This window comes from Poecile atricapillus, chromosome W (assembly GCF_030490865.1).
Source record: "Poecile atricapillus isolate bPoeAtr1 chromosome W, bPoeAtr1.hap1, whole genome shotgun sequence".
NCBI classification, from domain to species: domain Eukaryota; kingdom Metazoa; phylum Chordata; class Aves; order Passeriformes; family Paridae; genus Poecile; species Poecile atricapillus.
In genome coordinates, this window is record NC_081288.1 from 7,217,688 (window position 1) to 7,233,861 (window position 16,174).

General features: G+C 44.1%; 1 protein-coding gene across 2 annotated transcripts in view; it reads right to left on the minus strand.

The window, feature by feature from the left end:
• Positions 1 to 16,174, minus strand: part of LOC131591516 (FERM domain-containing protein 4A-like) — a 176,600-nt gene that overhangs the window by 79,930 nt on the left and 80,496 nt on the right. For both annotated transcript variants that reach the window (XM_058862307.1, XM_058862308.1), the window contains exon 4: positions 9,927 to 10,019. In XM_058862307.1, coding sequence (XP_058718290.1) covers positions 9,927 to 10,019 — 93 coding nt within the window. The remainder of the gene's footprint in view (positions 1 to 9,926; positions 10,020 to 16,174) is intronic.

The window sequence follows — 16,174 nt, forward strand, 5'->3', positions numbered from 1 at the left end:
CCCAGAGAGCAGCATTCTTTCATGTGATGTGAAGCTGATGTATCTGGGATATAATGGATAGGCTGGACAGGGAAACAGGCAGTACCATGTGTCCAAGACCTCTGCTCCACTACCTGCACCTCTTGCAATACACTCAGCAAATAGTTTTGCCTCCAGCAGCTCTGACAAGAGGTTCCTTGATAGCCAGCAACTGTGCCTGTGAGAAATTAGCTGTCTCTACAGGAAAGGGGGAACACTCCATGAGACTTGGTGAGTGTAAAAACCAAGGGAATAATTTTTGAGAAAATTTAAAAGATCAGCCAATGCTAATCTATTTCTGCATTCCTCTTCTCTCCCCACCCCCAGTAACTTGTAATTCATCAAGTACATTTTCCAAGCATTAATTAAATAGACCAGTGAATATTATGCTAGATAATGAACACAAAGTGCCTATCTTGGCTGCTCCCTCTCAGCAGCAGGGAAATAATAATGAGTACTGCAGAAGGTGTCTTGGAAGACTTCAGAAGCTGCTGCATCTGAAACATTTAAGTCTTTTTAGCTGAGAGGACATGTCTTGTACTGATCAGATTGCTCTCTATTAAGCGTTGGTTAACTGACAACTTTCTCTGAGACAGCTTAAGCCCCCTCACGCTGTGATGAATGGCAATTCCCATCGTAACCAGCCAAGCACAGACTCACAGTGGTGCTTGTGGAAGCTCCTGATCATTGCTGTGGGGAAACTGGTACTACCACCAATTTCTCCCTTGCATTACACACAGGCCCACCCACTTCTGACTCATGGGTCAGAGAAATGCCTGACTAGGTCCTGGACTCACCAGTTTGATTACTGGCTTGTCAGGAGATGGAGAATCCTCACTGCTGCTGCCAGTCTCATCTGTGAACCCAGGTGTGTGTGTGTGTGTGTGTGCAGATGGGCAAATTCAGCAGTGTTGGGAAAGTGTTTGAACACTACTGCTCTGTCCTTGCAGTGGGAATAGAAGAAATCAGGACTGCCAAGCACCTGAGCTGGTGGGATGCTTGTGTGCACAGTGAGAGAAAAAATAAGCAGCACTCTTGATCTCCATACACCAAAATAAACTGTCAAACACAAAATATTTAGCATTGCCTCTAACACTCAGCCCTAGACATATCCTGTCAGCCTGAACTTGGCCATCTATCACCTAGCAGGAACCAGGCTCTCAGCAGTCGAGTTGCTGACTGGGCAGATAGACTGTCATAGCATTTGAGAGCACAAGCCCATGTGTTTACTTCCAAGCAGAACCTGCCAAATGGTAAAAAAATACTTCACTGTGATCTTCAACACAATGGTATTTCAAAACATGGCCACAGCAAATGGATGTCTTGTCTATTTCAGGTGTTTATCTTTCCTGGGGCATTGATACCATCCTCATTCTTGTGAAGTTTGAGTCTGGTGGAAGCTAGCTAATAAAAGACTTCTATCCATGTCTTTCTCAGCTAACTGACTCTGATCTGGCTGGGATGCAGGACAGAGCTGTCAGCAGATCTCAGTGACCCTGTCAGTGGATTATCTCTCATTTCACTATTACAAAGCAATGAGTAAAGGAGAACACCCCTTTTCTGCCTCATCCATCCTGGGTCTGGCTCATTATCCCTCACCATGCCATTCAGAACCTCAGAGGATAATTTGAAAAATATGGGGCCATTTACTAACAGGAAAAGAAAAATTGTATTCGTTGGTATAATGGACTTAAATGCAGATGTCATTATGTCCAGTTTTTCATGCTAAATGAGTATTCTGAGCAGCACAGGCTGCACAGCTCCTTTTATGTCCCAGCCCTGTTTGCTAATAGTCATGGGTGTACACTTTTATGTGCTGACACTTAAAAGCAGACAATGCTCATGCTAAATAGTTAGCCTGTTAAGTAATCAGTCAGGAATTAAAATCAGCTAAAAAGCTTCATTTACCTCCCCTTCTGCATTCATTTTGCTTTGGAACCCATGTCCTGCCCCTTGTGCCTGTGTGTGCCCAGGTCCACCTAGTCCAGCACCAGGGATTGGTATGCAGGGGACAGGAGGCAGCAAGAGAGACCTGTGTCAACTTTTACCTCATTGCAGGGAAAGCCATAAAACTGGAGGTAAATTTGATTCCAGAAATACAGGAAACAGCAGCTAACAAAACAAAAAACCGTGGATATTGTTTAACCTAAGCCTATTCCCCTTTCTCTTTCTCACTAGCTGCACTGTATTATGAAGCTGACTGTGTCTTTACCTACTGTCAGGCAATTTTTCTTGGTGTTTCTAAAATATTGGTGCATTGAATCCCTGGAAAACCATGTGCTTTGGGGATATTTGCTCATTCCTATGCCTCATTCTCCATGTACAAAATACTTAGGGATCTGCTTTGGAATATATAGAGACCAACTCTCTTCATCTCTTTCAGGCCGTATATCCTGGCAGTATCAACATAGAGAAGGAAAGGAATCAAGGCGGTAGTGCAGGTACATTCCTCCCTCAAATTTGGTTACAGCATCAAGCAAAGGCACTGACCTGAGTATGGTATGTCCTCTGCCTCCATGGGGAACCTGGCCTGCCCAAGCTATGAGAGCAGCAACCCAGCTCAACATAGTCTGTTAACTGCTCCACCACTGCAATGTCCCCTGGAGCTTAGCTTGGCTTGTAAGAGAAATGCATCTTTGTACAAAAAGATGTGGTTGTGTACAAAAGTTGTTGCAGCTCCTCTTGGCGTAGAGTCAGTCACCCAAATGTGAGGTGAGGGCAGTGACTGGATCACAGCAGCACACTGCCTTCCTCCTCTTCCCTCAGTCACCAGGGGAATTGCCCCTCAATCTCCTGAGCATCAGCACAGCCCTTTCCTGATTTTTGGTAAGTGCCAAGAGTCACATTTTGGCTATTAGAGGTAACTTGCTGGGTGTACTGTCTTGGATAACACCACCCCTCAGCATCTAAATCATATCTTTTATCTGAGGATTTTGGACCATTTTAGGAATAGAAATTCTTCTAGCTGCCCCATGTGTTGTCAGCAGCACATGAAGGTATGATTTGTCTGTCACAACTGGCATGAGGGTCACTTATTTACTGACTCAGCCCTTGGTCAATGCCACAGTGACAGGACCCCTCATAGCAGACCTTCCTGTTGCTGCACTGATGACAGCCCATCACACCTACTCATGTAAGTTATGAACACACAAATTGCAGTGAAAACAGAAACAATTCTGCGTGACTTTGACCCAGTCAGAGAATCCGTGCATAGGCACTGACACAGCTATTGCAGTTTGATCCAAATTAGCTACAAATCCTACACTGACAGAATCCATCATTTCTGCATGGTACCTATCAGCATTTATGCAGTCTAAATGCTTCCCAAAATTAGACAAGACAATGCTGCCAGCATCAACACACTCAAAACAACAAATTTTCAGAATGTCATTTTTTCTGCCCCCTCAGGTGGCTGAATGGAAAGGGAAAACAACTTATCCCCTTCTCTCCACACAGCTCACTTATACAAATATATTCCTAGTTAAGCAGAAAACAGAAATGATGTTATGGGACTCAAGAGCCAGACTGCTATTAAGATGTGTGTGTAATGGATGGCTTAGCTCAGAGCTGTGTGCTAAGTAGCAGAACCCCATTAGTTCCCTTCCTCAAGCAAAGGTCGGTTTTCACACAAGTAAATCTTCTGGCTGGACAGAAGTACCTCATATCTAAAGAGACTCTGAGGAGCACAGCCTCCCCACAGGCAATTTATTACACCTTCCCCCGGGTGAACAGAGCAGGGGGCCACCCTGGGAAGGCTGCAATAAATTGTCTGCAGGGAGCTTTGTCTTCCAGCACAAACAAGGTCTGAGTGGCTGTATTTATACAATGTGACTAGCTGGGAGGAGGGGGTTTGCAGGGCTGCTGGCTTTTGGGATCTTCCCGCTTAACATACACACAGCTGGTGCACACCAACCAGCAAAACACATGCTGTGCAAGGGGATCTAGGCTATGGCATGGACTTCATAGACAGTGCAGCTCACAGGAGCCCCTGAAAACAGCTTGGTGGAACTGGCTTGATTATGTGGGTTCAATATTCTGTTTTTCTTGCTACTATTTCTACAGCATCTCACAGCACTGCATGTAGATGTAGAGCTATAATGTGAGCAGGAGATGGCTCTTTGTTTCCTTTTATATGTAGCACAAATTCAGGGAGTTTCTGACTCGGTACTAGTACTGGCAGTGGGTGAGGGAGACAGCACAGCTGCAAGGAGGTCTGGGAAGAGACAGCTAGCCATGAGAATGTGGATGGAGCACCCCAAGGTGCTGAAGCATCTCAGGGCAGTTCCCTGAGCTCTCCTGGGATGATCAAGCTCCATGGCAAACTGGGATATGGCACTGCCCTCCTTACAGTGCAGAGGTCTGCACAGGATGAAGGAAGAGCAGAAGAGTACAGTGATTTGCGTATATGTAATTCTGCCCAGCAACTTCTCTGGCGTGGTAACAGGCATAATTAAACTTGGGTGAGAGCAAATTTTGCCACTTCTCTTCCTCTCCCTGGCTGCAAATTTAATGTGTTTGATAATTTGTTTGTGCATTTCCTCTAGTCCCTGTAAACACAGTTTCACACCATGGGACAGAAAAAGGCCTGTCTGCTCCTCCTCCCTCCTCAGAGGGGAGAGACAAGAGCTGTTGATTCCCTCATTCCCTGCCTGGAGCAAAGTGTTGGAGCACCACATACCCTTCTCTGGTGGGGAAAACTGTGGATGGAGAAACACAGCCCATTATCTGTGAATGAAATAAATTGCTGAGGTTAATTTTGTGTGGTTCTATTCAGCTCTTCCTGACAAGGCAGGCTGCTGTCATCACAACCCCTAATCTGATTTCTTGGAGAGAAGCAAAGCTGAGTGGATGTGAGTGGCATACACAGCCATGGTGTGCTGGGATCCCACGTAAGTCAGTTGGGGAAGTTGGGAGCAGGATGCTCTGAATCTGCACCTTATAAGTGTCTCTGGCCTGTAAGTGAGGCAGAAATGCATTTCAGAGACAAGCTCTAAGGTCCAGCTATCCCTATGAAGAACAACTGTGTCTCTTCCTTCCCAGGTCAGCTTTTGTTTCCAAATGGCCTTAGTGTTAGTCTTTTTCTAATGGAATACAGGTTTAAAGATGCCTATAATGAAGGGCTGAAAGACTAAAATAGCATAAGGCCTCATTAACAGCTGAAATCTGGTCCAATTCAATTTAGATAGTCAGGTGAAACAGTGTAGATAGGAAACGCTTCCTCAACCCTGGCTGTGCCAACCTGCTTGAAATAAAAATTTTAAATTTATAGACTTGATAGGACAGAGGGATGAATCAGGTGAATATGCCTACATCTGAGCAGGGGTCTGAGGTCAGAGAAGAGATACAGGTTTTTAAGCCTGAAACTTGCTGAATTCCAAAGCAGTCATCTTTGAATGAGTCAGGTAAAATAAGTCAGATTAATTGTTCCTGAAAGGTGCCTATTTCTTCCCAGTGGTTATACAGGGAGGGTGCACTAATTAGCTGTGACATAGAGCTGTCTGCCAGGTAAAGATCTTAGCTCTGGTGTGATGAATCTCATCTCAGACTACCCACCTGCCCCACCTGCTCAGACCTGGACCACCACAAGTGCAGACAGTTATGTTCCTTTGAGTTAAGGGGAGCACAGACACCCGTGAGCTTTGCATGCTGTACTTCAGTGCCAGTCTCTTATTTAGGGACACTTTGTTCTGTAGTAACTGTGGTAACCTGGCAAAATGTCTGGCCTCAATATTGAGAGTCCTGAGCCCCCAAAGCTCCCATGCTGACTTCAGCCTAGCCAGTACATATGAACACATGCCAGACATTGCTGAACACAGGCATTCCTTTGTGAGAATACTGCCAGCCCATAGATACAAACTTTGCCCCACAGTGTATTTGAGAATTGAGGATTTATTTCACATTTTTTTCCATGCCTTTCTGAAAGAAAAGCCTTTCCATGTGAGACATATTCTGATTTAGTGTGACGACTTCTACAGTGAGTTGTTTCACTGTTTAGCTGGTGGAGTTGCCCTGAGAACAAATATATTCATTCCTGGGAAAAGATCCACCAGTGGAGTGAATTTTATTTGCTAAGCTTGTTCATATAAATTAACAGCATGACAAACATACAGAAGATAAAGAGATCAGACCCATGCTGGTGGTTCCTTTGCTAAGGATTACTAATCTCATATGGCCATTGTTTGTGGATGAGAACTCACTGCAGAGCTTGGCCAACTTTGCTTTCCATGAGCAAACAGCGTGTCTGTGCTCTGGTTCTCTCTCACATCGCAGCTTTAGACAAAAAGGAGTAACTTTGCCTTCTTTCTGTCTGTATGAGTCCAAGCAAAATTCTTCCTTCCCAGCCAAAAGGATGTACCTGCATCTGAACCCCTGCAATCTCAATTTACCTCCTTTGCTTGCCCATGTCTCCACACTGTACTTAGGTTCCTGCACTTTACCCCAAAGCTCAGGTACATTTTCTGTGTTCTGTTCTGGCCTCAAAACACCTCTGTAAAATCGACTAATAAGGCAACCCCTCCTTTCTTCACCCCCATCCTTTGCTTCTCCTGGACATCAGTGATGACTCTCATCTGACTTGTAAACCCTCTAAGGCAGGGAGAATTAGTCTCACCAACAACCAAGCAACCAGAGCTATAGAAAGCCATCCAGGGAAGCTAATTCTAAGGTGAGAACTAGTATCACTCCCATTCTGTTACCCAACATCCCTCCTCCCCTACAAGACACATGGCACTCCCTCTTGCTTTCCTGTGCATCTTTAGAGCTGTGTAAACAGATACTAGCAGAGTCTTATAAAATAATATTGCACAATAGCCATGGGGCAGTTCACAGCTGCCCAAGATTTCTGATTACTTCCTAGATTCCTATGTTGTTCTCAGTGGTAAGCTTTCATTGAAGCGCTAGATGACAACCTGAGCACAGTGAAGCTTCAGTAGCTGTGTAAATGTACAATGGAAGAAGCAATTTCTTACAAACCTATGCTAAAAACATCCTTCTAAAATCCCCCTCCTTTGACACAGTGCCATTAAATTTTTGGTCTTTGATAAGGGAAGAGAGGAAAGACACTGGAGATCAGTGTTTGACGATGTCAAACCCCAAGGAAATGTGTGTCAAAAGACAAAGCTTCAACAGTGCTGCAGAGATTTAAAAAAAGGGAGGAGAATTTCACACTGCAAAGCTTGTGAAACTTCCTATTTTCGGCACAGTTCTTTCAAGAAGACTTTTCTTAAGAAGGCAGGCTTCCCTTTAAATGTACGTTTAGAGCAGGCTAAAATCTGTGGAGTCTTTGGTGGGCATGCTGCCCTTCAACATTGCTGCAGGAATATTGAGGGTAAAAACCATATGATGGTCACATTAAAGGTGTAAATGTTTTCACTGTAGCTTCTCCTCTTCACAAACTACCCTTTACTTTTCTTGCCTGAGGCTTCATCTCTTCAGTAGTTATGCAGTGTGATTGAACTGTACGTTTACTTCGACTAGAGGGAAAAACCCACACAATTACTAAATCCAGTAGTATGATGCAGTAAACAGAATTCTGCATCATGAGCATTTGGCACATCCAGTTACTTGTATTACTTGTATCTCCCCATTTAGGATTCCCAGCATCAACCTAAGCTTTGTCAGCTTCAATGACTGGGCAAGGTAATGCAAAAAGGTATCTGCAACCACAGTAACCACTTTACCTGTGTCATAGTAGGTGTCATGGGCACGCAGTTCCTTAAAAATTAACACGTTTGTGATTAGGTAGTACGGCACTAATTCTAATTCTCTCTGCTTTCAGCCTGATGGCAGCGGGGGAGAGGGAGCATTCTGTTTATGGTATGTTTATGAATGGCTCTGCAAGCTGCTGCACGCCCCCGGCTTGTGAAAATAAACCTCTCTCTATGGGTAGGTCTCTTTAGAACCTTTCCTTCAGCCCTTGCTTTAGTTCTCAAGCCCAAACTGAAACCACTGGGTAACAGATATGTGGGGCCTTTCCAACTTCAACCATCTGGCTGGAGTCAGTGTCTTCAAATGCCTTCTGCTCAGATCATATTTAGGGAGGGACATGGGAACTCCTTATGTGCTGGGAAACTTTTTCAACTTCTGCCAGTATCTGACATCAATAAGGGAAATAAGCAGTAGAAAAGGTACTGTAAGTTAATGCCCATTCCTAACTCTTGAGGCATCTGGTTCCCAGTCCAATCCAAATTGTAATTCAGTGTGACGATCCACTCATTACTGCCATCAATAAGAGTATAAGCCAGAGTCACTCTGGTTTTCACACATGCATACACTGCATGGTGAGTTTTTCCCTATGGATTGAGATTCCAGAACAGGAGGGGTCACTCATTCACTGTTATATGGATCCCTATCCTAGGATGTCTTTTGGCTGGGATCCCTCTAGAATGACTGGTCTCCACTGTGCTGCCAAGTTTCATAAAACAATACAGATGGCAATATTTATGCTTGTTGAGTGGTCTTTGAAATGAATATGAGAGTGGCTCAATAGCATTGGCTTTCACACATTTTACAGTTCCACTCCTAAGCCCAGCACTTAGCTCTTGCTCACTCAGGGCTTTCCCTGCTTTCCATGGGATCCCTGTTTTAGCATAGACTGCCCAATTTGGCCCCTGGATGTCTGGTAACTGACTGGACGTATTCTTAATGAGCATTGACAGTTTTGTCTAGTTCTAAGCACAGGTGGATCTGGATCTCACACACTGAAGATGCTCAGCTCTAGATCTACTCTTACAGTTTGAAGCACCCAAAGTATTGACTACATTCTTCTCTTGGGAGATATCAGGCTAAATCTGGACTTACAGGGCTTTGTGTAGTCTTGATTTGTCCTAAGATATATCCACCACTAAATGTGGGGACAGAAGAAAACAGAGTCTCTTCTAAAAAGCCCGACTTGTAATGGAAGTTAAATGAATGACAATCACTATGCAGAGAAAAAAAATAAAAGCTTCACTCAAGGGGAAGAAACTCAAAAGTAGGTCTTCATTTTTTGTGGGTACTATGGAATGAATGAGAGTGATGTCAGATGTAATATAACACTGGAGTGGAAAGCCTAACATTAAAAGACACAGTTACGCTGCACTGGCTTGTTCTAGACATGAGCTATCCATTAAAAGTAAGTCAAAACCCTCAACTTAATTTTGTACATATGCCATCCCAGCCCCTGGCCTCTCTCAGGGTGTTTCAAAGCTGCAGGAGCAAATTTGTCTCCTTAGAAAATATCTCCCTTGGAGGCAAAGGCACTGTGTGCATAAGAGCACTGGCAGCATCCAGAAGCTTCCAAGCACTAACAGTTCCTTGTAAAAATCCCAGATGAAGTCTGAAGCTCCCAAACTGCCATAATCTTCATTAAAACTTTTATAGTCTGGTCCAGCCATGTAGACACCAACTGGCTGCCATAAAATGCCTTCATTTGCTATTTATGGGTAATTCAGTGGAGCACTGAGTTCAGAAGGTGAATATGCCAGAGCTGTACAGGGATCAATTTGGTCTCTGACAGAATGCACTGTGGGCACAATCCTCATGGCTCACCAGTGAGGAAGTGAGTGTTTTCCCTGCAGGTTGCTGGCTCAAGTGGGTTATCCTGACAGAACAAGGGCTTTGTTCTGCCGTCCTACTCAGCTTGGACTTTCCAGCTCAAAGCCCACAAGTAGAAGTGTAAATACATAACATCTGATCTTGCCCTAATACAGCATTTCCTTGTGGACAGCTATGGGTGTCGGTGTGGCTACTACTTGTTTACACTTGTGTGAGAAGAGTTTGCAAAGCCAAAAGCTCTAAAGAAACCTCTGTGGAAGTGTTTGTTTGCCCACAGGTGCTTCTGAGAAACTGACAGCCTCACTTCCTGGCCTCCAGGAAACGTGCTGTCTGTAGCTGTATCCCATTGGAAGGGCTTGCCATCAGGCACTTACCTGACACAAAAGTACAAAACAACTGGTCCTGACTTTTTGGGGAAGTCATGTTCCAGCACCCGGCGGTCCAGCTGAAGCCAGTTCAAGTGTCCCCTGGCAAAAGAAGAGACAGTTTTGAGCCTGGTACCAAAGAGCTTTCTCACTCCTCACAGCAATGAGGTCTGAGGTGTTACAAAATATGAACCAAAATGTGTGCTATTTGCCCTGGACTATGGCATGATATTTGAAAAACACACAATAAATGTTTGAGGAGCAGAGGTGGTATCATCCTGGCAATGTTTCAGTCTGGAAATCGAACTGCTAAAGTTCAATCTGTCAGGGTGAAAGCTGGCAGCACTGAGCAATCAGGGCAGCCCAAAATGTTATAAGCTTCACCTTTTTATTACAGGCCTCTGGAGCAGTCATATCATTAAAAGTCTGTCAAGATTTTCATTAGAAATCCTTATGGTTAAGACTTTCCACGATGCCTGCAGTATTTCACTCAAGGCTAAACCTGACTCTACAGCCTCAGACAGTTTATTTACCACCCACATGCCTGCAATAGCCTCTCTAGGTTTGCCCAGCCCTCATTTTTCCTTCTTCAGAGAGCTCTTGAAAAACAGCTGCTCCATGAAGCGTTCCAGCTACAATTACCACATGCTGCTTTTCTTTTGCCTAGATGGTACCTGTCGCTGTTATTTTCTCCTATAATTTATCCATTCCTGCCTTGCTGCTGGAAGCTTTGCTGGGCATGAGCTCTGTTCTTTGTCACGTTCCCCACACTGTAGAGTGCTGTGTGTGTGTGAGAGGTACTTTATAAATACCATTATTTGTACTACAGGGGCATCTCCCTCCCCAGCTGAGATAAAGGCTCTGCTAAATTAGGCACTGTGGAAATACACAGTGACATTCAGGCCCCACTAAAGCTGGCCAGAATTTTGCCACTGCCTTCAGTGATGCTAGGGTTGCATCCTGCGAGCTTTTGGCTGTTGATTTCAGTCAGACCAGATTTCACCCAGAGGGAGAAGCAGCCTCCCTCTTGCCTTTAGTACTCTACTGTCTAGACAAGCAAGGGGAGAGAGAGTTGAAATTATTTGGGGGAGAATCTTGCAGCAAATATAGGAGAAAATGGAACTCATATGTCCTGAGCTTTATTCCAGTGCCTATTCACCAGCTCATGATAATCCTCAAGAGTAATTCTTCATTCCACTGAAAATGAAAAAAAAAGGAAAAAAAGGGCCTGCTTTAAAAAAAAAAAAAACACATTAAATTACCTTCTAGAATTGCCACAAGCCTTACCAATGTACCATGTGTACAGCAAACACACTCAGCTTTCTCAAGGGTTTTCATGTGCATGAGCTTTGGGCAACCGAGAAGCCCCTTTAGAAATCAAGCAATGACATCCCTGTAGCAATTTAACTGAATTTACATCATCCCCCCACTCCATCTTTCCCAGAAAAAGAAATAAAGGGGAAAGTAGCACTTTCAGGAGGCACTGAATCACATGGGTTCAATGGAAATTTCTGTACTGCTGCCCTGGCTTATGGAGGTGCAGAAGAGAACAGGCAGCTCAGGAAGCCTTCCTGCCCAGGCAGCTCTGGGCTACTCTGGAAACCTGCTGGGACATTGTGAGTGCTCACCTGAGCACAGCATGCTGCTTCCAACCAAGGGGTTCTAAATTACTGGTGAGCTCCACTCATCACTCTTGTGGGTTCAGGACCAGTATGTCAAGAAAAAAGCTCTCCTCAAATTTTGCCATGTAGAAGTCAGTCATTCAGTTTAAGCAGCTTTTGCATCTGTTTTGCAAAAGTACCAAGTCTCAACTAGGTACAAGTGATACATGTGAAGTTGGGGACTTTTCAGACTCATCCTCTGGACATCTTTTGGTGTACAAAAGGAACAAAGCTTATTTTATCCCCTGCTCTAGACACCCATGTGTTTCCTTCCAAGATATTTTAACTTTCAGACAGTTTTTTCTCTAGATAAAGTTTTAAAATAAATTTTTTCTCTAATATTTTCACTTTCGGTAAAGGGGAGCCTGTACTGTGCATTAGGGGCACAGACTTGCTGGCAGTGTGGCTACTGGAAAGGGGTGATATAATGCAGATTTTCAAGCCAAACTGACCACCTCATATGTCTCCACTGCAGTACAGGGGCTGAGGACAAGTCTGCCCCGCCTGGGATCAAGGTGAGGATGTCCATATTAACTCATCTGGATGTAGGAACTAACTGGAATAGCTCTGGGCAGAATGCATAGCTGGGCATGCAGCAAGATACAGGGGGTTTCCTTCCATCATTTCTGCTGCTGGCATGCTAGTGTGGGGTCCATGCATCATTTCCTGTTGTTTAGTACAGATGTGTACTTTAACAAGGTTTGGCTTTTAGAAGGCAGATGCTCCAGGCTGTAAAAAATAATCCCCATGGAAAGATTCTCAGCCTGGGTACCCAAAAAATTAGAGGTATCTAGCTTTCCTTCTGTATCCCCCTTCTTGAAATCTGTAATTTTACCTATTATTTTTTGGTCATGAAGTGCTGTTATGTTGCTTTTAACAGGCCTCAGGAAGGCTGAAATTAGCTGTGAAGGCCACAGTTATGGGTGGGATTGAAACTAGCCATGCTCACCCATTTCTAGCCTAAGTACAACCTGAGCATTTACCATGTAGGCCATGGTAGAAAACGCTGTCAGAGCAAGGAAAAGCCCCACTAAACCTGACATCCTGTGCTGAACCTGTCCAGTTGCATTTGTATCACCAACACAGCAGCCACCCGCAGCTGATGGTGTTACACACCAGTTCCCACTGAGGGTGAACTGTTGACAATGGATTTACTGTCTACCTCTGTGTTTATCCAACAGCAATGTCTGGGTTTGCCTAACATGCACAGGGAAGGGTTGAGAAACCATGGTACACAGCACAAAAAGTCACTTCATGGTATTTCTTATTTTGAAAAGACTTGCTCTTTTCATTCTTGTTGCATTTTAACAGGAGAAACTGGTTGGTATAATCATATATATACATATGCATACCAGTTCCACATTTATGTTGCACATGTACACAGTTCTGCAAACTGGATAACACATTTAATTGCCACTGAGTTTTTAGGTTGAAGAGTTTCATTAGTCTCATCTGCATGGAGCTTAAATCCAAAGCTCCTTCAGAGGAGGAAGGTCACTTAAATCCCTGCCAGGAGCTAACTGCTCACTGTACTCAATTACTACTTACAGTCTTTCATCGCTGAGGGCTTCTGCACTGCAGATTGTCACCTAACTCCTTGTTTTCAAGCATGCATGTGTGGCATGTAGAGAACAGCAGCAGTGAGCAGTCACTGGTATCTGCCTGTGAATGTGGACTATCAGGGAGCCAAGCTCTGATGCCATTGTACCACAAAACACTTTGCTCTGGAATCTGTCTTCCTGTTGTCAGCAGAACTATTCATGGAGCACAGTCCCATGTAAGACAGGGAAAATATATATCCAGTGGTGGCATATAACCCTAGGCATGTAGTAATCCTGACAGTTTTCATGGACCAATTTAGTTGGCTTACACTGGGATCCCATTCATACATGCCCATGTCTAGCTGGACTTCCTTCACGGTTCAATTTAGAGACACAAAGTAGCTTTTGTTTCATTATCACCACTGATTTGTTCATTCTGATATTTCTATCAATGTATTCAGAAAAAATGGTGCAAACAGTTTTGGGGGACCTGTAGGGAGGTTGAATACTGGAAGCCAGATAATTTTCCTCTGTTGGTTGTACTCATGCTGGCAGTTAAACTGTTGTGTCAATAACAACTACATAATCACTTTTAGGAAAAAAACCTGGGTCCTTTTAAGATACAGACTGAGTATGGATTTTGATGCCCAGGGTCCATTTTGTTGATTGTGTGCACTAGTTCTGTCTTCTTTTATAAGTAAAGAGTGGTACATCAATGAGTACTTTGCCTCCAGGTGGTTCTGTTTATATGGTTTTACTGCATAGTGTCCAGTTTTCTGAAAAGTGGATTCACATTGATTTGTGTTATAAAGGTATTTGGACCAATAAGCCAACTCACACCCTTTCAGTGTCAGACTCATTCTGAATTTAATGGACATTGAGAAAGACCAATTCATGTAACAGAAACCATATAAACTATTTATATTTCATCAATTGCAACAGAAACAAAAACCCCTTTAAGCTCACAGGTTTTCTCAATTACTTTTGAAGAGGCTGAGAAGCTCACGGGACCATAAGAGTTTAACTACACAAATTTTGCAACACAGTGGACTTGGTGATAAAGGAACTGGTCTAGTGCCAGAGCAGGATGTTATTCTGAGAGCTGCACCCTCCGTTGGACCAGCTGTTCAGCCAGGATGTGGGACACCTGCTCCTTCACTCTGGCCCTGCCACATGGCTGGAGGGTAGAAACAGGCTTCCCCAGCAGCACCGGGGATGAGAGGGTATTCCAGGGAAGGGTGCTACCCTGCTCTGTGGGGAGCTGTGGGATGGAAATGTTGGTAGCTCTCAATGGAGCAGGTGACTCAGATCTAAGGACAGTAAGGGATGTGGAAACCCTGTCCATGCCCAGATGGGGAGTCTGCAGTGAACAGAAGGTTAATCCAGGCCACTTGCTCTCAGTGAATGCTGGAAGAGCTGATACAACGGGAAAGGGTGGTTAGTGGAGATTCATAACCAGCTGAACTAAAACCCAAGCTTTTTCCCCATCCCTTTTCACTTTTAATCAAGCAGGATATTGCTCTTCTGACTTCCTATGAAGCCTGGCCCCTTGTGCTGTACAGGGACACCCTTTTGACCTGTGCTCTCCCGCAGTTAATGGTTCACGCTATAAAACGTTCCTATGATCATTAAAACAGAAGGCGTTATTCTCCTCTCCATAATAGTCTGACAATCTAATTTTAGTCATGCTGAATGCAGTAATGACCCCATATTATCACAAGAAACTATTAAGTTGCCAACGCAAAGGCTGTTCCTATTGATTTTCTTCTAAGGTTGTCATGATAGAGCACAACTAATGAATGGAAATCCCCAGTCCAAATAATTTCTAAATAAATTACTCTCATAGTGCTTTTACTCTTAAATAGAAGAATTGATTTAATACTTTAGTGGCTTTTCTTCTTTCTAAACTTGCAATTTGGCCAACCTCAGACTACATTTATGAACCAGTCTTGTTTTGTTTTAGCTGGTTATGAGTCCCCTTCAAGTAAAACACATGGAAACTCAGTGGAGAGTGAAGAGAAAGAAGTCCCTGAGGGCCTGTGTCACAGAATTAAAGGGTTTCTTTTTACATTCCTGGTCTGTATTAGGTAAAGGTCTGGGTTATGTGTCCTGCAAACACACATTAAGAGACTGTTTTTACTAGTTTTTAAGAAAGAGGATATTTCAAACTTTCATTGCACGTTGCAGGTTAAGATATGTGGTCTAGACAGCCTAGTTTATTTTCTGAAGTTGGCTTGGGACATCTATTTCCAAGACTCTGCCCAAGGCCCCAAGTATATTCTTTGGCTGTGTTCAATCAAATAAAACAATTGCTGTTTGTACCAACTCTCTTCAAAGCATTTTACAACTGAAGAGGAAATACTTTTGTCAGGGTTATTTTCACAGCACTGAAGAAGCCTCAGTGCAAATGTCAGAGTCACTGTGGGACAGCAGAAGGGCTTCAGACCAGCTAAGAGTTGCTGCTTGTTTCTGGGCTGCACTTCCTTGATTCAATGAGCGTGTCCCCACATCTTTCATCTGGGCTAGCTGAGCATCTCCTGAAAACCCTTTTCCAGCTACAGGTCTGAAGGTGACCAAGTGCGTGGATGCCATCACCTAACCAATTGAATCCTGCCTGGACAGTGCACTTCCATCTGCATCCAGTGTATCTCTGAGCTCTGCCTTGACAACCTCTGTCAGCTCTCTTGCTTCCTCCCTTTGCTAACCCAGATTTTTGCTCATCCTGTTAAACCTGGAAGTTCCAGGGTAGGCTGGGCTCTCTCTAATTGCTGACACCTCCTCATTAGCTTCCCTTGCACTCCCAGGAGAGGCCTGTGCCTACCCAGCTGAACTGAGAGCTGGGACTTGCTCAGCTGGTCTCTGGTTACAGTTGGAGATGTGCCTTGTTTCTCACCTGCGCTCTTGGGACTGTTATGGGAACATTTTCTTCTCCTAGTGTTCTTTGGCTTCCCTGTGCCTTTCAGGCAGCACCCACTGAATGACTTGCTCTCTCCAAGAGTAAACACTCTGGTAGGAGCAATTTCCTACACCTGCTTTATAAAAGGCAAGTCTCTCC